This window comes from Eretmochelys imbricata, chromosome 3 (assembly GCF_965152235.1).
Source record: "Eretmochelys imbricata isolate rEreImb1 chromosome 3, rEreImb1.hap1, whole genome shotgun sequence".
In the NCBI taxonomy this organism is placed as follows: Eukaryota; Metazoa; Chordata; order Testudines; family Cheloniidae; genus Eretmochelys; species Eretmochelys imbricata.
Window position 1 is genome coordinate 120,124,013 of NC_135574.1, and position 24,045 is coordinate 120,148,057.

At 47.5% G+C, this 24,045-nt stretch overlaps 1 protein-coding gene across 3 annotated transcripts in view; it reads left to right on the forward strand.

Moving 5' to 3' along the window:
- SYTL3 (synaptotagmin like 3) overlaps positions 1-24,045 on the forward strand; it is a 67,011-nt gene that overhangs the window by 18,682 nt on the left and 24,284 nt on the right. For all 3 annotated transcript variants that reach the window (XM_077813279.1, XM_077813280.1, XM_077813281.1), the window contains 3 exons: positions 4,118-4,182; positions 21,689-21,740; positions 23,221-23,287. In XM_077813279.1, coding sequence (XP_077669405.1) covers positions 4,118-4,182; positions 21,689-21,740; positions 23,221-23,287 — 184 coding nt within the window. The remainder of the gene's footprint in view (positions 1-4,117; positions 4,183-21,688; positions 21,741-23,220; positions 23,288-24,045) is intronic.

Below are 24,045 nucleotides of genomic sequence, written 5' to 3' on the forward strand. Positions count from 1 at the left end.
GAAGGCCAAGCTGCAATGTTCCAATTGGCATCTTAACCTCAGAAAGTTTGGGGATGTTCAGATCAGGGATTTTGGGGCTGATCATATTGTTAGTCATGTAATGTATTCAAACTAAATAAATCTGGATTGAATGAATGCTAGATGTAAAGTAACATTTAAATATGTACATCCTGTGGTAAGATGGAATCGGTGAACAAGGATAAAGTTATTTATAATGTTGTTTGTCTTTCTAAATCAGTGGTCCCCAAACTTTTCAGGGTAGCATCCCCCTTACCCCTGTCCATTCCCCCCATAAAAGCATGATTTTATGGAAAATATATCTTGTTCAAGAAATTTGATATTTTTTTTATTTTGATGAGATTACAGGTATGGATGATAAAGGTAACTGTATTGACATAGTATGGATTTAGACATCTGTCAGGTGTTTGATTTAGTTCCGCATAACATTCTGATTAAAAAATTAGCACTATACAAAATCAATATATCACATATTAAATGGATTAAAAACTGGCTAATTGATAAACTTCAAAAAATAATTGTAAATGGGGAGTCATCATCCAAAGCAGGTGTTTCTAGTGGGCTCCCACAGGGATCTGTTCTTGGTGTAATGCTATTTTGTATGTTTATCAATGATCTAGGAGAAAATATTAAATCTTTGCTGGCAAAGTGTGCAGGTGACATGAAAATAAGTAAAATGGTAAATAATGATAAGGATAGGTCAATTATACAGAGCAGTCTAGATCACTTGGTGAGATGAGGTCATTTGAACAACAGACAACGTATGTAGGTCACTTACAGGATTGGGGACTCTGTTTTGGAAGCAGTGACACTGAAAAGGACCTCAGGGGTCATGATGAATAACTAACTGAATATGAGCTCCCTGTGTGTTACTGTGGCTAAATTGGCTAATGCAATTCTTGGATGTATAACCAGGGGAAAATCAAACAGGAAGTTGATATAATTTATGTATACATACGTTTGGTAGAAACTGGGAATGGGCGTCAGGGAATGGATCACTTGATGATTACCTGTTGTGTTCATTCCCTCTGGAGCACCTGGCATTGGCCACTGTTGGATAATGGGCTAGTTGGACCTTTGGTCTGAACCAGTATGGCTGTTCTTATGTACAGCACTGGTGAGACTGCTACTAGAATAGTCTGTCCAGGTCTGGTCTCCACACTCCAAAAGGGTGTTGGACAGTTGGAAAGAGTTCAGAAAAGAACTACAAGAATGATATGAGGTCTGGAAAACTTGCCTTACAGTGGAAACTTAAGAAGTTAACTCTATTTATCTAATCCATGGTTTATATATAGCCACATGGGGAGTAGTTCTGGTAGCATAGGGCTCTTAAATGTGACAAAGGCATAACAATGCCCAGTGGTTGGAAGCTGAAGCTAGATAAATATAAGCTAGAAATAAGGTGCACATTTAGAACAGTAAGTGTAATTAACCATTGGATCAAGTTACCTAGTGTTGTGATGGATTCACCATCACTTGAAGTCTTTAAGTCAAGATTGGATGTCTTTCTAGCAAATATGCTCAAGTCCAACCACAAGATATAGGCTTGAGGCAGGAATTACTGGGTGAAGATCACTGGCCTGTGGTGTGTAGGTCAGACTAAATCAGGGGTGGGGAACCTGTGGCCAGATCTGGCCCGCTGCTTCATTTCATCTGGCCCATGGCAAGTCTCTGTGCTGCAGGCCGGAAGCCCCGAGCCTTGGTGCCCTCTCTTCCGCCCCCTCACGGGGCTTGAGCCGCAAGCACCTGCTCACCAGGTTGCCAGAAGTCTGGTTGGCTCTGTGTTGCTCCCAGCATGTCCCTGTGGCATCTAGGAGCAGGTGCGATCAGGGAAGCTCTACGCGTTGCCCCCATCCCCAGCGCTGGCTCCGCAGTTCCCATTGGCTGGGAATCATGGCCAATGGGAGCTGCGGGGGCAGCACTTTGGGCCTGGGCAGCATGCACCATGCAGAGCCCCCTCACCCTTCTGCCTAGGGGCTGGACATGGCGGCTGCTTCTGGGAGCAGCACGGAGCCCCAGCAGGCAGGGAGCCTGCCTTAGCCACGCTGTGCCACTGACCAGGAGCCGCCTGAGGTAAGTGTCGCCCGGCCGGAGCCTGCCCCAAGTTGGAACCCCCTCCCGCACCCTAACTCCTTCCCAGACCCCGCACCTCATACTTCCTCCCTACCTCCTGCCCCAACCGTGAGCATGCTCCTGCACTCCAAACCCCTTGGCCCCAGCCTGGAGCCCTCACTCCCTCCCACACCTCAGCCCCCAGCCCAGAGCCCCCTCCTGCACACTGAACCCCTCATTTCTCCCCTTGTCCCTACCCTGGAGCCTAGGGGAGGCCCCGAACCCCCCCACCCGCTGGGCTGTGTGTGGCCCATGACTGATTTTTTTCCGTGGGTCAGTGGTCCCTGGTAGAAAAAAGGTTCCCCACCCGTGGACTAGATGGTCATAAGGCCTTCTGGCCTTAAAATGTATGAATCTAAGAAAACTTAAAAATAACACTTCGGTCTGAATATTTTCACCTGCTAAAGTTAGAAATAATAGAATGAGATTGGAGAAAATATATTTATTTTTGTCTGTTTTTCTTTGATTGTTTTATGCATTTGATGGCACTTTGTATCCGATCCACAGCATTTTTTTTATTTTATCTGATTAAATTTTCACAGTTGCACAAAATTATGGGATTTAAGCATCTTTTCTTCATTTATAGATTTAAATTTTCACAGCTGTGGGAAATTATGGGGGGAGTTCACACAAGGGGGGGCAGACAATAATTATTTTATGATAGTAGACGTTGAGATTCAAAAAATTGAAGCTTTATAACCATCAAAACACAAATTGTCTACATCACATGTCAAAATATACAAAGTAAATATCCTCAAGTCAAACTTTAATAAATTCTCAAGCAGTACGTTTCTTACTTTGTCTATCTATATTATTGATGGAAATATTTCTTCTTCAGTTTGTGTGTGTATGGTGAAATAGATGTTTACCTGCATTTACCGATACAAATCTAATCCTTCAAGCCTAATCATAGCACATTATATGGATTTAAAGCAGTGTCCAGAACAGTTATACCAGAACCTCTACTGCCAAATTTTCTGATTCCATTGTCTTAAATTAAGCACCATAATCTATGGTTAGACACCTAAATAAATGGCCTGATTTTAAGAGGAGCTGAACATACTCCATTTCCAGTGGAGTAAGTTAAAGTTGCAGGTGTTCAGCTCCTCTGAATACAAAGACACTTATTTAGGTGCCTAAAAATGGAACCTAAAACCAAGCTGAAACAAAAGCACACAGCCTCCTAAACATTGTACCATATTTTAAAAGGGAATGAATTGAGAACCAGCATGGCAACTCAACCGCTGCATTTCCTGGCCTTTGTGAATTTCAGTCAGAATTATATATAGTTTTTTGGTTTTGTTTAGTTACAGGCTTTTGAATTTTTCTCAAAGATCTGTCCTTATGTGCATTTCATACTCATTAAAATATCACCCATTTGATCTCATGATCCTGATGCATGCAAGTAATGTGCATGACAGTTGCTACCAGTGGCACTAGCTTCTTGAAAGAGGAGCAGGGTAAGGTTAGGGTTAGGCCATGGCACCACCACACTGTCCACATCAATGAGGAGGGAGTTGTGTTGCACCTTCTAGGGTTATGGCACTGCAGCATGTGCTGCTCTTATATAGCCATTCTGTCTTACACCTAGGAGCGCACACTACAGTACCTTTACATTCCCTCAAGCTAGGCTATGGCAGTAAACAGCAAGCTAGCCCTAAGGGCCTTATCTGAGGTCACAGAGCAAGTCAGGTGCAGAGCTAGGAATAGAATCAAGGACTCTTGACTTCCAGTGTGTTGCTCTAAACACTAGATAATATGTCAGGGCAGAAGAGTTCTTACAGGGAGCACAAAGCTGATCACAAAGCTGAACTCAGGGTCAGATTGTAGTGATCTCCCATTAGTTATACTGTACAGTTAAGAAGGATTACTCTGTAGTCTTTGACTGTTAATTAGATTTTTGCCTTAAGTGCACATGTATATGGTCCTGAAAATTCATCTTGGAAACTGTGAAAAAGGTTCAAATATCTGTTTGTTTGTTTTTCAGAGACATTAAAGTGAAGACTGGGGAATGGTTCTTTGAGGAACGTGCCAAGAAATTCCCAGCTGATGGTAATTACTGGAGCAGGCAACAAACTGCTTTGCGGTGTATAGTCTTCATCTAACTAATATACAATACAAAATCTTGACACACTGCTTTGTTTCATTTTTAGCCCATTTAGTAGGAGATAGGTCTGAAATAAAGACTAGATCTTGTGGTATGCGTCTCTACAGTGGGTGTAAGACAGCAGAATGCCTGCCTGTTTGCCTCAAGCATAAGCCAGAAGAAGGCCTTTAAAGGGCAAAGTACTTTGGCTGGATAAAATGAAATATGATAACCATATCAATTTGAACAATGTAACTGAAATTGTGAGCACCAAATAAGTGTGCACCTTAAGACGAATAAGAAATACAATGGTCTGTGAAATAAATATAGATGCACTAGGGTATGTGGACTGCAAAGAGATGTCTTGCAGCCTTTTAAGTTAATGGCAAAGTTCCTATTGATTTCAGTGATGTAGGTTCAAAGCTTACAAAGAGGACAGGATAGAATAGACAATAAAAAGGGGAAATTTACAAACCTACCATGAGACAGTGTTCAGCACATACTAATCTATGGGAACCTAAACCAAAACCTGTTTGGAGCCCAGTTATGCCATCCCCCTTGTGTAGGGCCCTCCTATGCCACTGGGGACACAAAGTAGCCAATGGGTGTGTGGTGGTGGCAGATCCATCCTCATCCACAGCACTGGAACCCAAAGCAGGTCAAGTGAATGAGGAACATGCTGCATCGCCCAAAGGGCTGCTACAGTGTGTGCTCTACCCCTGCATTCTGGGGAAAGGATTGTGTTTTATGAGACATAGTCCCTTCTTGAGCTCCCCTGGGGGTGGTGTCGCTTCCCACTTTCCCTATCTGGGACCTGTGTCTAAATGACACAACCTGGACCAGAGTATCCCCATTTTATGACTTCAGATGTAAGAAGGGATAATACGCAGGTGAAGCCAATAGACACTGGTCCTTAAAATACCCCCTCAGGGACCTCTGTTTATCTGTGGAAACATTAGCAATATAAGAGAAGAAGGATGTTATACATTAAGTAATCAAGCAGTCTTTGAAACAACAGGTATTCACTGAAAGCTGGCATCAAAACAAAGTGAGAAGATGAGTAATGATACACTTCCTTGCTAAAAATCAGACAGCAGTTATTTATCAACTTCACTGAATCCCCTTCTAGATAGAACACATTTCCCAATTTAATAATGTTGTTTGATTCACCTTCTTGCGGTCAGTGGAGTTCCAAAAGTTGTTATATGCGCTCATTTCTCTCTCTCTCTCTCCCAGAGGTGGTTGGTGAGAGTAGTAAAGATGTAAATCTAAACAATCTCTCACAAACACAGAAAAGTGATTTTCTGTTATTCTTCTTCAAGTGCTTGTTGATGTCCATTCCAATCAAGTGTGTGCACGCACACTTGCTCGTTGGCTTGAAGATTTTCCCCCTAGCAGCATCCATTGGGTCGTCCTGGGCGCCCCTGGAGTCCCGCCCTCGTGGTGCCTAATATATAGCCCTGCCGACCTGCTACCCCTTCAGTTCCTTCTTACCGCCAGTGACAGTGGCTGGAACTTCCCGTAGCTCTTGCTCAGCAAGTTCATTCTTTATCTGGTTGTATATAGTTAGTTCGTTAGTGTTATTAGTGTCTTAGTATAGAGTTTGTTGCCCACCCCCTTTTCCCCCACTCCGCTTCCTGGAGCCGTGATGTGCCACGTTCCCCAGGTTTCAAAAACTGTGTGGCCTGCACCAAGCGCATGCCAAAGAGTGACCCGCACTTGTCGTGTCTACGGTGCCTGGGGAGACCCATCAGAAAGATCGTTGTAAGATGTGCTGCAAGTTCTGTCTGAGAACTCTTAAGGAAAGGGAACAGTGCTCAAGGAGATCCTGATGGAGGCAGCTCTACGCCCCCATTCTGACCCAGGCTTGGGAGACCCGACCCCTACTGTGTCATCCTCGATGTGGAACGCCCTGGTGCCATTGGCGAGCTCGGCACCGAGAAAGGATTCTTCTTCTTCAAGTGATTGTTCACGTCCATTCCAATTAGGGGTGCGTGCGCTGCGTGCACGGATGTCGGAATTTTTTCCCTTAGCAGTTCCTGTCAGGATGGCAGGGGAGCCCCTCAGAGTAGCGCCCTCATGGTGGTGTATATATTACCCTGCCGGCCCGACCCCCCTTCAGTTCCTTCTTACCGTCTGTGGCAGTGTTGGAACGTTCTCTCTCTCTCTCTCTCTCTCTCTCGCTTGTGGGTGATCCCTTAGCCTTTCATATGTAGTTATCAGTTAGTTATCAGTAGTTAGAAATCCATTGTCTCAGGTGTCTGGAAGCTACTTCCAGCACCAGCCTTGGGCTGCGGTGAATGCTGCAAGCCCAGGGTTTTAAAGCTTGCGCCACGTGCCGCAAGTCTATGCCCAGCAGCGACCCACGCAATTCCTGTCTCCGGTGTCTGGGAGAGTCTCATCAGGCAGAGCGCTGCAAGATCTGCAAGGCCTTTAAGCTGTGCACCAAGAAAGAAATGCTGGAAATGGCCCACCTTGATTGTCACTACAAAAGGTTTTCTTCTCTCCCTCGCCCCCCCCCCCCGCTGGTATTCGCTCATCTTCAGTGATCACTCTCCTTACAGTATCTATGATAACACCCATTGTTTCATGTTCTCTGTGTATATAAATTTCCTCACTGTATTTTCCACTGAATGCATCCGATGAAGTGAGCTGTAGCTCACGAAAGCTTATGCTCAAATAAATTTGTTAGTCTCTAAGGTGCCACAAGTACTCCTTTTCTTTTTAAGAAAGAAAGAGACTTTCGCCTTAAGCAGTTGCTCATGGAGGCTGCGTTACAACCTCCAGCCTCCAACCAACCGGCACTGGCGTCCTCGGTGCCAAGTGCCCCAGCATCCGTGTGTGACCTGGCACCGCAAATCATCGGCACCGAGACGGGACAACAAACTTCGGCACTGGTCGATTTCTCCGGCACCGACTAAGCGGCACAAGCACGAAGAAAGAGGGCGCTCTCCCCAAAGAGCTACTAAGCCGCTCAGAGATGTTCCCGGCACGCAAAGACACATTGCGGGCCCAAGCCAAGAAGCTGCACTGTCGACTCTGGCGCCACAGGGCCTGTTGAGTCCGGTACCCAGCGAATTTAGTGCCGACAAGGGGTTGGAGGAGGTCCTTGAACATCCCTCCACACCCAACACTTTTGAGGCAGCAAAAGACCTCATTGAGTTGTCAGTGCCGAGCCCCCTCCGGCACCACCTAGAAGGTTGCTATCCAGAGGGAAGCCAGCAATGGTGCGCCGCTCAGGTCACCATCTCGGCACCACTCCTGGTCGAGTTCGGCATCCCATTATTCCCCGGTGCCCACAACCCAGCGTGAGGTTACAGCACTGGAGGCGAACCAGCCAGTGCCACCCGCGGGACTCCCGGTACCGTTCGTTGTCCTGGTCAGCCAGGCACCACTCCCTGGCACCCTGCGACCACTCAATGTTCGGCACTGCTGTGGTCCACTCAGTCAGCATCCTTGGGATCTGAGGCCGACTCTGGTCGCTCTAGCTATGGTAGCCATTCCAAGTCGCCACACAGGCACCCATCAAGGACAAGGGATGCCACTCTCTCCTGGCCACCCCCAGACTCACAAGAGCAACCGGCGCCCCCAGACCCAATATCCAAGATGGCGCCAAGCTCTGCGACACCTCAAGAGGTGCCAGCCCCGCAGGGCCCTGAAGTGACCCAGGTCTGTGGGGACACACAGGAGGGTCTAGATGAGGACAACCTCTTCCCCAGACGAGGTGGTGGGTATGTCAGTGTCAGGACCGCCACCAATAGACCACAGGGCTCACCAGGAGCTGCTCCGCAGAATTGCCCTCAATATGGGCCTTCAGGTGGAAGAAACGGTCAAGCACGAGGATCCTATGGTGGACATTGTGGCCCCCAAGGGTCCCTCCAGAATTGCTCTCCTTTTCATAAAGACCATACAGTCCAACTACAACACTATTTGGCAGACCCCAGCCTCCATCATGCTGACGGCTAAGGGGGTAGAAAGGAAATACTTGGCCCCTTCCAAGGGGTATGAGTTCTTGTTCTGGCATCCGACTCCTTGTTCCCTAGTCATTTCAGCAGTCAACGAAAGGGAACGACACGGCCAACAAGCCTCAGTCCCCAAGGCCAAGGAAGCTAAGCGTTTGGACCTCTTCGGTAGAAAGGTCTACTCCTTCAGGGGCCTCCAGCTATGCATAGCCAACCAACGGGTGATCCTCAATAGACACAACTTCAACTCTTGGATGGCAGTGTCCAAGTTTAAGGATCGCCTGCCCCAGGACACACACCCTGAGTTTGCAGCTTTAATCGAGGAAGGGAAAGCGGTGGCTAAGACTTCCTTGCAAGCCTCCCTCGATTCGCGCGGCCAGAACCATTGCCTCTGGGGTAGTCATGCGACGCTCAGCGTGGCTCCAGGCGTTGGGCCTCCCTCCAGAGGTCCAGAATACCCTCCAGGACCTTCCTTTTGAGGGTTCAGGCCTTTTCTCGGAGCAAACGGACTCCAGGCTGCACAGCCTCAAGGATTCTAGAGCCACGCTGAAGTTGCTACGCTGTAGTTGTATACGCCAGCAACTCAGAGAAAGCCCTTCAAGCCTCAGCCTCCGCAGCAGAGGCAGTATCAACCCTGACCCAGGCAGGAGCCGTATCGCAGGCGGGGCAGAAATAACAGGCGCAGACAGAACAGCACACCTAACCAGGGCCAGAATAAGCCCTAACCTGGAAACAAGCAAGGGTTTTGAAGGCGCGCCTGAGGACAGTGTACCAACCCAGTTCCCGGATCCATCCCCATGATTTTTAAACTGATTAACCCACTTCTACCATGCGTGGTCCCATATAACATCGGACCGATGGATCCCACGCACAGTACAGGTGGGATACACTCTCCAGTTTTCCTCCTCCTCTCCCTCCCACCCATCTTCCCCGTTCCTCTTCAGGGACCCCTTTCACGAGCAACTCCTTATGCAGGAGGTTCGTTCGCTCCTTGAGATAGGTGTGGTGGAGGAGATTCCGCAGGATCTAAGGGGAAAGGGGTTTTACTCCTGTTACTTTCTAATCCCCAAGGCAAAGGGGGGTCTTTGACCCATTTTAGACCTTCGCAGACTCAACAAATTTTTGGTCAAGCTCCAGTTCCACATGGTCTCCCTGAGCACTATTATTCCATCTTTGGATCTGGGGGATTGGTATGCTGCTCTCGACATGAAGGACACATATTTTCATATCGCTATTCATCTGACACACCGACTCTTCCTCTGGTTTGCCATAAACCAACATCACTACCAGTTCATGGTTCTCCCATTCGGCCTCTCCACAGCCCCCTGAGTGTTCATGAAATCCATGTTGGTGGTGACAGCCTTCCTGCGGAAAAGGCAGGTTCGAGTGTTCCTGTACCTCGACAACTGGCTTCTCACAGGTTGTTCAAGAAAGAGGTTCAGTCCCACATGATGATGGCCATGGACATGTTTCACAGGCTGGGGCTCCTCCTCAATGTGCCCAAATCTTCTCTCATACCCACCCAAAGGTTAGAGTTTATAGGGGCAGTCCTGGACTCAATACAGGCAAAAGCAAGCCTTCCAGAGCCCAGATTCCAGGCCATAGAGCAGATCGTAAATTCAATGCTTTGGTATCCCACTACCACATTCAGGTGTTGCCTACAGCTGATAGGACATATGGCAGCATGCACGTACATGGTCAGGCATGCCCAACTGAGACTCAGACCCTTACAAGCATGGCTCGCACTGTCTTACTGTCCGTACAGAGGCCCCCTGGACTGCATGGTGACAATCCTGGCTCAGGTGCTAGAATCCCTGTGCTGGTGGCTGGACCAACTAGTGGTCTGTGCAGGGGACCCCTTCGCCAAGCCCCAACCTTCTCTGACGTTAGTAACAGATGCATCAGTTCTGGGCTGGGGCTCACACTTAGGGGACCTGAGGACGCAAGGCTTGTGGTCGAGGGACGAGATACCTCTCCATATCAACCTGAAGGAGCTCAGGGCAGTTCATCTGGCCTGCCAAACCTTTCATGCCACATTACAAGGTCACAGCGTGACAGTCCTGACAGACAACACCACTGCCATGTTCTATATAAACAAACAAGGCGGAGCCCGCTCCTCACCTCTCTGTTGCGAGGCTCTCCTTCTCTGGGACTTCTGTATAGCCTGATCCATTCAGCTCAAAGCATCCTACCTCCCAGGAGTGCGGAACAAGCTTGCGGATCGCCTCAGCAGGTCTTACCACATGCATGAGTGGTCAATCAGGTTGGACATCATACAGTCAGTCTTCCAGAATTGGGGTTATCCCCAAGTAGACGTCTTCGCCCCCGAGAGCAACAGTCAGTGCCCTCAGTTCTGCTCATTCCAAAACCACAGTCCAGGCTCGGTCGCTGATGCGTTCTTAACACCATGGGGCTGGGGTCTGAAGTATGCCTTCCCTCCTATCCTGCTTGTCCACTGGGTCCTCCTTAAAATTCACAGGGACAGGGCGATGGTAATCATGATCACCCCATCTTGGCCCAGACAGCATGGGTATACAACCCTTATAGAGCTGTCCGTGAATGCCCCTATTGCCCTGTCCCTCCACCGAGACCTGATCACGCAGGACCACGGGTGCCTCCTTCTCCCAAACCTGCAATCTTTGCATCTCATGGCTTGGTAACTCTGTGGCTAAATTCCATGGACAGACAGTGCTCTCAGTCGGTGAGACAGATTCTCCTCGGCAGTAGGAAACCTTCCACTAGGGCTACCTACCTGGCAAAATGGAAAAGGTTTTCCTGTTGGTGTAAACCCAAGTGCCTTCAACCACTCCAGGCTCCCTTCCCAGTTATTCTAGAATACCTCCTGCGCCTTAAGCATCAGGGTCTATCCCCTTCCTCCATAAGAGTGCACCTGGCAGCCATTTCAGCTTTCCATTCAGGGGAGTCTGGGCGCTTGGTGTTTTCTAATCCCATAGTGGGGCGATTCTTCAAAGGTCTGGAAAGGGGGTTCCCCCAATTCTGGCCCACCTGTCCCAACCTGGAACTTAAACTTGGTCCTCTCCAAATCATGAGCCCACCATTTGAGCCCCTGGCCACTTGCTCCCTCCTCTACCTCTCTTGGAAGGTGGCATTCCCGGTGGCCATTACTTCGGCAAGGAGGGTGTCTGAGCTGAGAGCCCTCACCTCTGAACTGCTTTACACAGTGTTTCATAAGGACAAGATGCAGCTTAGACCACACCCTAAATTTCTCCCCAAGGTGGTCTCCCAATTCCACATGGGTCAGGACATTTGCTTACCGGTGTTCTTTCCAAAACCCCACGTGAGCCTGGGACACTGCAGCCTACACACCCTGGATGTCCGGAGAGCCTTGGCGGTCTATATAGAGCGAACGAAACCTTTCCGCAAGTCGACTCAATTGTTTGTCACCATAGCTGACAGAATGAAGGGTCTTCCTTCTCTGTGCAACGCATATCATCCTGGATCGCAGACTGCATTTGCACATGCTATGAATTGGCCAAGGTTCCAGCCCCAGCAATTACGGCCCATTCAACCAGAGCACAGGCATCTTCGACAGTCTTTCTGGCTCGGGTCCCTATCCATGAGATCTGTAAAGCAGCCACCTGGTCTTCAGTGCACATGTTTACAGCCCACTATTCTGTTAACCAACAGGCCAGAGATGATGCAGCAGTCGGCAGAGCTGTTCTCCAATCAATCGTTCCATGACTTCTACCCTCCTCCTATGGTAAGCTTGGAAGTCACCTAATTGGAATGGACGTGAACAATCACTCGAAGAAGAAAAGACGGTTACCTACTGTCAAGGTTCCTTCCCCAGTCTGAACTCTAGGGTACAGATGTGGGGACCTGCATGAAAGACCCCCTAAGCTTATTCTTACCAGCTTAGGTTAAAAACTTCCCCAGGGTACAAACTTTGCCTTGTCCTTGAACAGTATGCTGCCACCACCAAGCGTTTTAAACAAAGAACAGGGAAAGAGACCACTTGGAGATGTCTTCCCCCAAAATATCCTCCCAAGCCCTACACCCCCTTTCCTGGGGAAGGCTTGATAATAATCCTCACCAATTGGTACAGGTGAACACAGACCCAAGCTCTTGGAACTCAAGAACAATGAAAAAATCAATTAGGTTCTTAAAAGAAGAATTTTAATTAAAGAAAAGGTAAAAGAATCACCTCTGTAAAATCAGGATGGTAAATACCTTATAGGGTAGTCAGATTCAAAACATAGAGAATCCCTCGAGGCAAAACCTTAAGTTACAAAAAGACACAAAAACAGGAATATACATTCCATCCAGCACAGCTTATTTTACCAGCCATTAAACAAAAGGAAATCTAACGCATTTTTAGCTACATTACTTACTAACTTAACAGGAGTTATAAGGCTGCATTCCTGATCTGTTCCCAGCAAAAGCATCACACAGACAGGTAGACCTTTTGTTCCCCCCCACCTTCAGATTTGAAAGTATCTTGTCTCCTCATTGGTCATTTTGGGTCAGGTGCCAGCGAGGTTACCTTAGCTTCTTAACCCTTTATAGGTGAAAGGGTTTTCCCTCTGGCCAGGAGGGATTTTATAGCACTGTATACAGAAAGATGGTTACCCTTCCCTGTATATTTATGACACCTACCTTTTCATAACTGTTGTTCTTTGAGATGTGTTGTTCATGTCCATTACAATACCCACCTCCCCTTCCCCTCTGTTGGAGTCAACAGCAAGAAGGAACCAAAGGGGGGGTCGGGCTGGCAGGGTAATATATATACCACCATGAGGGCGCTACTCTAGGGGGCTCCCCTGCCCTCCTGATGGGAGATGCTAAGGGAAAAACTTTCCGACGTCCAGCATACACACACCTAATTGGAATGGACGTGAACAACACATCTCGAAGAACAACAGTTATGAAAAGTTAGGTAACAGTCTTTTCCCGAGACACTCAGCACTGACAGAGCTCCTCATGTGGCCCATCTGATAGTAGGCACCGTTCCCACTCACCAGTGTCTCAAAAGAAGAAGCCGGGTGACTGTTCTCCTCCAGCCAAGTTACGAGACATGTGACCCCAGGTGGCCCACTCTTCAGGATCCCCTGCCGGGGCCATGTCAACTCCTGCCCAAGTGCGGCAGTTGAGTCCGGCCCCACCTCGATTACTGGCGCCTACACAGCAGCTGCAGCTCCCATCGTTGCTGGAAGCGTACCAGGCTGCTCAGGACCTCCTCCATCTTACGGCACCGTTCTCGCCTGCCAGGGAGGAACCCTCAGAACCAGTGGATTCGCGTCCTCCAGTGCATTCAAAGGGGAAGCCGGGTATGATGTCAAGACAATCCCCCTCGCCATGTTCCTCGGCACCTACCTGCTTGGACAGAGAGCCTACCCACTCCCTGAGCTCTCGACATTCAAGACACCGAGGATCAGCTCCTCCGTGGTCTTCAGTGTCTGAGACCTCGAAGTCAGAGTCCGTCTCCTATTGCTCTGGGTGGAGCAGAAGTCGCAGGTCGAGGTCCAGCAGAGACATGAGAGAGCCCCAGGCATGGCCTCCGCAGTGGCAGAAGCCGCCTCAGTGGCCCTTCTGGACCCCCTGGGCTTTTGGCCAGGGCCAGGGAGGAACCCAGGGTCTATGCTCTGGGACATCTTCCGTGGCCTCTGCCACCTTCGTCCACCTTCTGCTATGCATCTGCCCTCGGTGTCTACGGTCCTGACACCTCTGCCTCCAGCTCCATTGTTGACTCCAGCACTGTGCTTGGCTCCGACCTCAGCACCGCCCTTCATGGCATCAACACACCCATCTCCCACGCTTGACCTTGATGCAGGCACCGGCGGCCCCAGGACTGATGTTGGCACCAGGGCCCCTGCTTCCAGTGGCTCTTGTGAGCGTGCCGATGTAGCTCCCTCCTGTAGGGCTGATGACTGCGCTGACACCTGCTTCAACATCCACAGCCCTGGCATCGTCGATGGCACCACCACCTCCAACACTGCCTCAAGAGTCATGTGACCCCTCAGGGGCAGATGGTAGGGAGCTTCCACTCCTGGCACATGCTTCCTCCCCTTCATCACTGCACGAAGCATTGGTGGGGACAGCCATAGCCGTATGTTGCTACGTAGGGCTGCCCAGGGTCTGGGCATCAGGGCTGAGGATGTGGTAAAGGAGGCTGATTCCATGGTGGACATCCTAGCGCCCTCGGGACCTTCACGTATACCCTTGCCACTTGCAGAGACCATTGTGGACACCACTAAGACCTTGTGGCAGACGCCGGCATCCTTGCACCTACTGCCAATCGCAACAAGCAGCGGTATTTCATCTCCTCCAGAGGGTTCGAGCATTTATACTCTCACCTCCTGATTCGCTGGTGGTCGGTGCGGCTAACCAGTGTGAGAGACAGGGCTTCCAAAGACCCTCCCCAAGGAACAGGGATGCTAAACACCTAGATCTTGTGGGGAGAAAGGTCTACTCGACAGTGGTTTGCAGCTCTGTATCGCTAACCAACAGGCCATTGTGAGCAGGTACTTGTACAACACCTGTGCAGCAATGGCAAAGTTCATGGAACTCGTCCCTTCGGATTCCCGAGCAGGGTTCACAGCCTTGGTGGAGGAAGGGAAGCTAGTCTCCCGGGCTTCCCTGCAGGCTACATTAGACGCTGCAGATGCCGCCACTAGAGTGATGGTGATGCGGGTAGCTATGAGGCGCAAAGCTTGGCTCCAAATCTCAGGGTTGCCCTACGAGGTCCAGCAAACCATTCAGGACCTCCCATTTGAGGGCGGGACACTGTTTTCGGAAAAGACAGGCAAGCGGCTGAACAGCCTGAAAGACTCCCGAGCCACCCTCAAATCCTTGGGCCTGCATGCCCCCACCACGCAGTGGAGACACTTCCACCCGCTCTGCTAGAACCCCCTCAAAGGTTCTAGCAGCAGAGCTGCCAGGACGGTTCTCGGAGGAGGAGCAGGAGTGGCAGGAGGAGGCAACACCCTTCCTCAACTCAGGGCTCTGGCCAGCCCAAACAGCCCTCTGGCCCTAAACCAGCCTTTTGAAGGTGCAGTCGAGGATGACGCACCAGATCACGAACTGGATCTAACCCGCCTTACCTTTTCCTCCTGACTATCCCCTTTCTACCGTGCATGGTCCCCTATCACCTCGGACAGCTGGGTGATTCGCACAGTAGAGAGGGGATACTCCATCCAATTCTGTGCCCTCCCGCCCTTCCACCCTCCTTCCCTGTCCCTTTTCAGGGACCCTTCTCACGAGCAACTTCTCATTCAGGAGGTGCAGTTGCTCCTATCACTAGGGGTGGTGGAGGAGGTTCCTCTGGAGCACAGGGGCGAGGGCTTCTATTCCCGGTATTTCCTAATACTAAAAGCCAAAGGCGGCCTCAGGCCTATCCTGGACCTACGCAAGCTCAATAAATTCGTGAAGAAAGTCAGGTTCAACATGGTCTCCCTGGCCTCCATCATCCCTTCACTAGATCCAGCAGACTGGTATGCCGCCCTCGACTTGAAGGACGTGTATTTTCACATCGCAATCACTCAGAACCACAGGAAGTTCCTCAGGTTTGTGGCCAATGGTTCCCACTACCAATTTACTGTCCTTCCGTTCGGCCTGTCAGCAGCAGCTCGAGTATTCACCAAATGCATGGCTGTCTTCACCGCTTTTCTGCGGAGACATCAGGTACAGGTATTTCCGTACCTCGATGACTGACTGATCAAAGGCCACTCCAGGACACAAGTGGAAACTCAGGTCGCGTTTATCAAAGCCACCTTCGACAACCTGGGTCTGCTCCTAAATGAAGCAAAATTGACTCTGTCCCCCGTCCAGAGGATAGAGTTCACAGTGGCAGTACTGGACTTGACCCAAGCCAGGGCATTCCTCCCACAGGTGAGGTTTCAAGCCCTCAACGACATGATCCAGGGTGTCATGCAGGTTCCCACCACTGCTGCAAGAAAGTGCCTGGGGCTTCTCAGGCACATGGCAGCCTTATGTACATGGTACAAGATGCCGGACTCAGGCTTTGGCCACTACAGTCGTGGCTAGCATCAGTCTATCGACCTGCCCAGGACGGCTTGGACAAGATGGTGACCTTGCCTCCCCTGGTCCTCGATTCACTATGGTAGTGGACCAACGCCCAGCAGGTGTGCTCAGGAGTCCCCTTTGCTGCCCCACAGCCATCCCTGTCGTTGGTGACGGACATTGGATTTGGGTTGAGGAGCTCATTTGGGGTACCGCAGGAACCAAGGCCTCTGGTTGCAAGCAGATCTGTGCCTCCACATCAATGTCAGAGAGCTCAGAGCGGTGCGCCTAGCATGTCAGACATTCTGCCCTTACCTAACTGGACAATGTGTTTCAGTCATGATGGACAATACGGCTGCAATGTTCTATGTCAACAAACGGGGACGCACACTCCTCTTCCCTGTGCCGGGAAGCCCTCATGCTATGGGACTTCTGTGTAGAACATTCAGTCGACCTCCAGGTGTCATACCTGGCTGGGATTCAGAACAAACTTGCAGACCGCCTCAGCAGGTCGTTCCGCAGCCATGAGTGGTCCCTTCGCCCAGACGTTGCAACTTCAGTCTTCCAGAGGTGGGGATTTCCCTTGATCGATCACTTTGCCACACGACGCAACAGGAAGTGCCAGCAGTTCTGCTCCTTCCAGAATCTGTTCCTCCTCCACTGGGAAGGGGATTTCTTATATGCCTTCCCGCCGATACCACTTGTTCACAAGGTCCTGCTCAAGATGCGCAGAGATGATGCTCGGGTCATACTGATAGCACCGGCCTCGCCTCGTCAGCATTGGTCCAGATCTCTCCTAGACATGTCAGTGGGAGCCCTGATTACCTTGCTGCTCTTCCCGGACCTTCTCACACAGGATCACGGATGTCTCCAACAGTCTCTTGCAGTCGCTCCATCTCACAGCATGGAAGCTCCATGGTTGAATCTGTCAGAGCTTTCCTGTTCAGACCAGATTAGACAGGTCCTCCTTGGCAGTAGAAAATCCTCGATGAGGGCCACGTACCTTGCCAAGTGGAAGAGATTTTTAATCTCATCGGCACAGCGCGACTCGCCACTGATACTAGCATAAGTGCTGCACATTCTGGACTATCTTCTATATCTGAAACAGGAGGGTCTCTCGTTACCTTCTATAAGAGTGCACTTTGCTGCCATCTTGGTATTCCACCTGGGTATACAAGGCCGCTTGGTTTTTTTGTAACCCCATGGTCAGCCGCTTCCTAAAGGGGCTCGACAGGCTGTACCCGCATGTTTGATAACCAGTTCCTGCTTGGGACCTCAACTTGGTCCTCTCTAGACTCATGGGGCACCCCTTTGAGCCTTTAGCAACATGCTCCCTGCTCTACCTCTCCTACAATGTCACGTTCCTGGTGGCGATAACCTCGGCCAAGAAGGTGTCTGAGCTCAGGGCTCTGACTTCAGACCCATCCTACACGGTGTTCTTTAAGGACAAAGTTCAGCTCAGGCCCCACCCTGCATTCCTCACAAATGTTGTGTCGCAGTTCCACATCAACCAGGACATTTTCCTTCTGGTTTTCTACCCTAAACCTCATTTTAACAACAGGGAGCAGAGACTCCACACTCTGAACTTCTGAAAAGCGCTTGCTTTCTACACAGAGAGAACTAAACTGTTCAGGAAGTTGGTCCAGCTCTTTGTGGCAGTGGCGGACAGGATGAAAGGCCAGTTGCTTTCGGCCCAGCGCATTTCATCATGGATCTTGGCCTGTATCAGCAAGTGCTACAAACCTGGAAGGGGTCCTCGTGCCTCCGATCACTGCGCACTCTACCAAGGCCCAGGCTTCATCGATGGCATTCCTGGCTCAAGTTCCCACCCAGGAAATCTGCAGCGCAGCAACGTGGTCTTCCATACACACTTTTTTGCCATGCACGATGCAATCACCTGGCAGGCCAGAGACAATGCGGCCTTTGGAAAAGCAGTACTCCAATCAGTGAACAGCTCCGACCCCACCTCCTGAATTTGGCTTAGAAGTCACCTGATGGAATGGACATTAAACAAGCACTCGAAGAAGAAAATCTGGTTACTCACTTCTCGTAACTGTTTTTCTTCGAGATGTGTTGTTCATGTCCATTCCAATACCCACCCTCCTACCCCTCTGTCGGAGTAGCTAGCAAGAAGGAACTGAAGGGATGGCAGGTCGGCAGGGCTCTATATTGAGTGCCATGAAAGGGCGACTCCAGGGGGCGCCCAGGGCAGCCCGACAGATGCTGCTAGGGGAAAAATCTTCCAGCCAACGCGCACGTGTGCACGCACACACCTGGTTGGAATGGACGTGAACAACACATCTCGAAGAACAACAGTTACAAGAAGCGAGTAACCGTTTTTTCTCAGACATTGGGCCTGGTCCTACAGGGTGCTGAGTGCTCTCAATTCCCAATGAAGTAAACCGTGGTTGATGACATTCGTCACCTTTCAGGATCAGGTCTCTGGATAACTGAAACACTGCATTGTGCTTAGTTATGCATCCTCCAAGAGTGTACTGACAGAGCCCTCTTTTGGCTTGGTAGAGTAATACAAGGTTAATTTACTAGTATACACTATGGCTAACATTTTTATTCTTTCCATGTTATAGGCTTTAAAAAATGAAATGCTATACCGGTATGCCACTTCTCCTGTTAATATTTTAGCAGCTTAAACAACCAACCTTCATAAAAGCATTTAGCTGCTTTTACTAAATAGTAAATTACAGTAGAACCTCAGAGTTACGAACACCTCGGGAATGGAGGTTGTGTGTAACTCCGAAATGTTCGTAATTCTGAACAAAACATTACAATTGTTCTTTCAAAAGTTTACAACTGAATGTTGACTTAATAGTTTTGAAACTTTACTATGCAGGAGAAAAATGCTGCTTTTAACCATCTTAATTTAAACGAAACAAGCACAGAAACAGTTTCTTTACCTTGTCAAATCTTTTTTTTTAAACTTTCCCTTTATTTTTTTGAGTAGTTTATGTTTGACGGAGTACTGTACTGTATTTGCTTTTTTGTCTCTGTTGCTGCCTAATTGTGTACTTCCGTTCCAAATGAGGTCTGTGGTTGACTGGTCAGTTTGTAACTTGGGTGTTCTTAACTCTGAGGCTCTACTGTAATGGGCTAAAGCAGCAATAAACCCAGATACCGGACGTTACTCATGATAATTGTCCTTGTGGTAAACTGAGCATCAAATTCAGGACACTTGGTAAACTTTATAACATTTAGAAAAAATTATTACTACCACCAAACCCAACTGTTAAAAGGTGTTACCTCCTCTATTGTTAATGATGTCTTCTACAACAGACCACAATACTCACATTGCTCTTAGAGCAATATTACTAGTGACATGCTGACATTGCTAACAGTGACTTAGCAATGAGCCAGTTACTTGCTATTTTCCATTTATTAAATTATTTTAGTTTACAACTTTTGTCTGTTTGTGATTTTTATGACTCTAATTGTTCGTGAGTGATAAAGCACTTATGATTGTTGTTCTTAAAGAATTGTGATTGGTCATCTAAGTCATGTCATTGTTTCTGCTCCCTGGTTGGATGACCCAAGCTTTATACACAGTCTCTTTTTTGTTTGTGAGTCATTGGTGCATATTCATAATTGTTCAAATGTATCGTGTGAAAAATGAAAAGACCTTTTCAAAATCACATTGAAAGTGCTTCCATGAGTATTACTTTTCTGTCTGTTCATTTGCACTACTTTTCACAGTGTTTATGTTTTATAGGTCATATTTACTTCTGTACAGTGGGTCAGCACAACGCCTATGCACTACTCAGGTCCCATTTACCTCCACTTAGCACCCTAGAGAAGAAGGATTGTCTTGTATTGGTTAGCCTCGGACTTGGAGACCCTGGTTCTATTCCCTGCTCTGCCATAGACTTCCTGTGTGACCTTTGGCAAGTCACTTAGATCTGTGCCTCAGGCCAGATCTATACTGCAGACTTATGTTAGTAGAACTACATTGCTCAGGGGTATGACATAACTACTGCCTCTCGGAGAGGTGGATTAATTACACTGGTGGGAGAGCTGTCTCCCATTGGTGAAGGAGCATCTTCATTTAAGCGCTGATCCTACATTTTAAGTGAAGACCTGCCCTCCATTCCCCTTCTGTAAAATGGGGATAATAGTACTTCCCTACCATGCAAGAGTGTGAGGATAAATACATTAAAATGTTGTGAAGTATTCAGATACTATGGTGATATATATATACATATAAGTATCTTAGATAGATAGGCCCAGTATCTGGGAATCAGATAAGATTACTTTTCTGTATTTATGAGAGGTTTTTCACAGTCAAGCTGGAAATGCATATCGAGTGGGGTCCTGCAGGGTTCAGTCCGGGGTCTGGTTCTGTTCAATATCTTCATAAATGATATAGATAATGGGCATAGAGCATACACTTATAAAAGTTGTGGATGATACCAAGCTGCAATGGGTTGCGAATGCTTTGCAGGATTGGATAAACATTCAAAATGATCTGAACAAACTGGAGAAACGTTCTGAAGTAAATAGTCTGAAATTCAATAAGGACAAATGCACTAAGGAAGAAACAATCAATTGCACATGTACAAAATGGGAAATAACTGCCTAGGAAGGAGTACCGTGGAAAGGGATCTGGGAGTTGTAGTGGATTGCAAGATAAATATGAGTCAACAGGAAACATCATTCTAGGATGTATTAGCAGGAGTGTTGTAAGCAAGACATGAGAATTAGTTATTCCACGCTACTCTGTGCTGATAAGACCTCAACAGGAGTATCATGTCCGGTTCTGGGCACCATATTTCAGGAAAGATCTGGACAAATTGGAGAAAGTCCAGAGAAGAGAAACAAAAATGAGTAAAGGTCTAGAAAACATGACCTGTGTGGAAAGATAGAAACAATTGGGTTTGTTAAGTCTGGAGAAGAGACGACTGAGAGGGGACATGATAACAGTTTTCAAGTACATAAAAGGTTGTTACAAGGAGGAGGGAGAAAAATTGTTCTCGTTAATGTCTGAGGATAGGACAAGAAGCGATGGGTTTAAATTGCAGCAAGGGAGGTTTAGATTTGACATTAGGAAAAACTTCCTGTCTGGGTAATTAAGCACTGAAACAAATTGCCTGCAGAGGTTGTGGAATCTACGGCATTGGAGGTTTTTAAGAACAGGTTAGACAATCACCATTCAGAAATGATCTAGTTATTACACAGTCCTTCCTTGAGTTCAGGGGACTGGACTAGATGACCTCTTGAGGTCCCTTGCAGTCCTACACTTCTGTTATTAGCATCTTTAGTCTTGCCAAACTACCTCTGAAGAGAGGGTGAGGTAAGCTAATAAAACAGTTTTTGGCTTAGGTGAGATTTAAGTGGTGCTTAGGGCTTGCGGTGGTCTGTTGCACTGGGTTTAATTTCACCTATAGTGATTTACATCCTCTCGAGCTTTTATATATTAAGTCCGGTGCCTGAAAGCACCTTGATTCTGAAAATTGTTATCTAAGTGCTGATTACTGTTATTGCTACAAAATGACCTCTACATTATTTTCTTGCTTCATAGGTAGACACGAAACAGCTGGTGCAAAGCTCTTGAAATCTTATCAAAAACTGAGGTAAGACTTGTAGAAGGACAAATTGTCCTAGGGCACTGAGACTACAATACAATGAACATATTTTATAATACCAAACAGCTTGCTGCTTAAGTTTTCTGATTACCAAGACGGCAAATCTCAAGATTTAAAAAAGTTTGGAATGCAATTAGAGTACTATAGAAAGATTGCCACTCTTTTTGGCTTTGTACATTCTATAGAAAGAGTAGAAAGAATCCTACTTTTAGCTGGACAGTTTCCTTGCTTTAGCTTATTGGAAATTCAGGGAAGCATACAGTATTTTGCTGTAAACTTTTTCTCCAGTGCTTTTCACATTTACAGGCTCTGTGTAAATGATGTCGGTTGAAAATCATTGCAGGAAAAACAGTAATGGTACAAACATGCAGTTAACTGACTGGAGATTTTGCCTATTGTTATTTTTTAAGTAAATATAAGACAGGAAGGTCCCTATTTGTCAAGGTGCACCTAAGTGTAAGCAGTGTATATTCTGTTAAAGGAATCTTGTTCCTTTAGAATGAGTAAATAAGAATAGATACAAATCATAGACCAAACTGAGGCTTTCTGGTGGGGCATAGGTGCATCACCAGAGAACCTGTGGATGGTCGGATACAATGGTGAGGATGATCATATAAGTATCTAGATAGAACAGAGTAGAAGCACGGGGAAGTGCACTGTCTGCATTGGGGGTTTTGATTGTGTTAAGAGGACAGGATCAAGGAGCAGATCATTGCCCCTGATCTGGCCCCTTTATGCTGCATGAAGGGGTTGGGGTAGAATAAAAGTGCTCTAAAAGCCCCAATTCCAGCTGGGGTGAATCCCTCCAGCACAGGAACCATGGAAGACGGCCATAAGGCTGATTTCTGAGGATCCTCTCACAAACTGGTGTAGATGGCAGGTTTCAGAGTGGTAGCTGTGTTAGTCTGTATCAGCAAAAAAACTGAGGAGTACGTGTGGCACTTCAGAGACTAACAAATTTATTTGGGCATAAGCTTTCATGAACTAAAACCCACTTCATTGGATGCGTGCAGTGGAAAATACAGTAGGAAGATATATCTACACAGAGAACATGAAAAAACGGGCAACATTTGCTGATATTGATGGCAGGAAGATGCATGCACGCTGGAGTCAGCAGGGTAGGGCGGGGTGGGGTGGGGTGGGGGTATAGTATGCACTGGTGACCATAGGGCAGCCCAAGGAGGCTGCAGTGACTTAAATAGGCCCTCAGGTCAGTCTAAATTATACTGGCTGGAGCAGCTAAGGATCAGGAGGGTGCAAAGCCACTTTAGCCCTCACTCCTGTGGCTGCAAGTTCTTTGCTGAGCCTGTAAGAAGCGTAGCATAGACTCATCCAAGATCTTTAGGTTGCAGGAGAGAGGTGGCTCCTCTGAGGAAAGAGAAGAAACAAAGAAAGAGGTTGGGAAAGCTGTAGATATTAGAGCCTTGTGAAAAATATGTTAATTGTTTCTTTTCTCCTAACTTCCTAGTAAAATTTCTGTGGTTCCTCCTACTCCCCCTCCTTTCACGGAAACCACTAGGGGAAACACTGCAATGGTAATGTATATATGTGCAGATATCTAAGAGCTCTTTCAGTGGAAAGGGCCAGCCGCAGAAGTGTAGCAAATAGCAACAACTTGTAATATTGTTTAGGAATTTGTTGCTATATAAATGATGCTTTTATTTCCTTTGTCTCGTTCCTTTTTCTGAGGAGTTGGTCTCTTAGGGACATATTAGATTAGTCACCAACTTTTTAGTGCATGTTATGTAGCCATTTGTAATGAAAACTTTGCATGTGGTGTTTGTATAAATGAGTGAAGAGCAGAATGATTTTGGTGGTTACAATTTCATCACAGTTTCTAGCAGGTGGATTATTAGGATCGGATCTAAAATCCATTGAAATAAATTGGAAGACTACCATTGACTTCATAGGGCTCTGGATTAGGCTCTGGTGCCCTAATTCAGCAGCCCTTCCCTGCTCAGGAAAGCACTTAAGCACATCTTTAATTTTATACATATGCTTAAATCCCATTGATTTTGATGAAAAATTTTCACTAGCTCTACTTCCAATCCTTGTGAGGATCCTCTGAATCCAGACTGCCAGACTCTTTCTTACCTTAATGTAAATGCAAACAGTATTATAAAAAAAATAATCAGCTATGTCATTTGTTTATATTTATGAAAGCAATATAGAAATTTCCTGCAGAGTTTTCTGCTGGTAGTGCAAAAGAACTCAGTTGAAAGAGCCACCCCCTTCCCCAACCAGATACTTTGGTGCTAATATTTACATGTAGTACAAAAATATGTGCTTATAA